This window comes from Helobdella robusta (genome assembly GCF_000326865.2).
Source record: "Helobdella robusta unplaced genomic scaffold HELROscaffold_3, whole genome shotgun sequence".
Classification (NCBI taxonomy): Eukaryota; Metazoa; Annelida; class Clitellata; order Rhynchobdellida; family Glossiphoniidae; genus Helobdella; species Helobdella robusta.
The window spans coordinates 2,275,262-2,276,147 of NW_008704501.1; the positions used below are offsets into that span (position 1 = coordinate 2,275,262).

The following is an 886-nucleotide window of genomic DNA, read 5'->3' on the forward strand; positions in this document are numbered from 1 at the left end:
GATTGTTTCAATACATTCGTGGCAAACCAGCCAGTCGTTTCATCGTATAGAAAAATTTTGCCGGCCACAGTTGCAGCAGCAACAGCAGACGTCACTAACAGCGGCGATAACTCTAATCTCAAACAACAATCTGAAGTACTCATCAGCAACAACAACAACAACAGCAACAACAGCAGCGGTAAGCGTTCGTTCAATGATATGATTATTGATAAGTTTGAATCAAAAACTGAAGAAGACTACCTCCTCGATTGTTTAAACGTAAACGGAAGAAAACGTCGGCGTCGTAGTTTAGAAGATGCTTTGACACTGGATGAAATTCACGAATACCTAGGGTCGAGGGATCGCCCTATGGATGATTCGTACACTTGCAAGGTCTGCGACCACGTCTCTCTCGATCTTCTGAAGTACTTCCACCACACCCTCACCAGCCACAAATCTTTCATATGCCACCAGTGCGGAAGGTGCTTCACCACAAAGAGCTCCCTCTTGCGACACAGACCCATCCACACGGGCCTGAGAAGATTTGCCTGCAGCATCTGCCAGAAAGCATTCTACAGAAAGGATAAGTGCAAGGCTCATATTAAGAAGCATGCAGAAGTTCAAGGCGATTCTGAAGCAAGTAACAATGTTCAAGTTTTATAAGGATGTATTTAAAAATCACTAGAATATTTGTGATAATGACGACGGTAATTGTTATTATGATGACGGTGATGATGGTATGATGGTGCAGATGATGCCTATGGTAATTATGGTGATGGCTTTGATATGGTTAAAGTTATTTGAGTAATAACCAAAAGATGGCATTGAAGTCATTAATTCCTCTTTGGTTGAATGAATTAAGTGTTGGATTCTTTTAAGGCGTGATGTAATTCAAGTTTGAATTTGC

The 886-nt window shown here is 41.4% G+C and overlaps 1 protein-coding gene across 1 annotated transcript; it reads left to right on the forward strand.

Annotated features, from left to right (window-relative positions):
* Nucleotides 1-318: 318 nt before the first annotated feature.
* Nucleotides 319-591, forward strand: HELRODRAFT_136988 (hypothetical protein; the record flags this gene model as incomplete). The annotated part of the gene is made up of 1 exon (XM_009021146.1): nt 319-591. A coding segment is annotated over one exon (273 nt), but the record flags the coding sequence as incomplete, so codon positions are not given.
* Nucleotides 592-886: the final 295 nt, after the last annotated feature.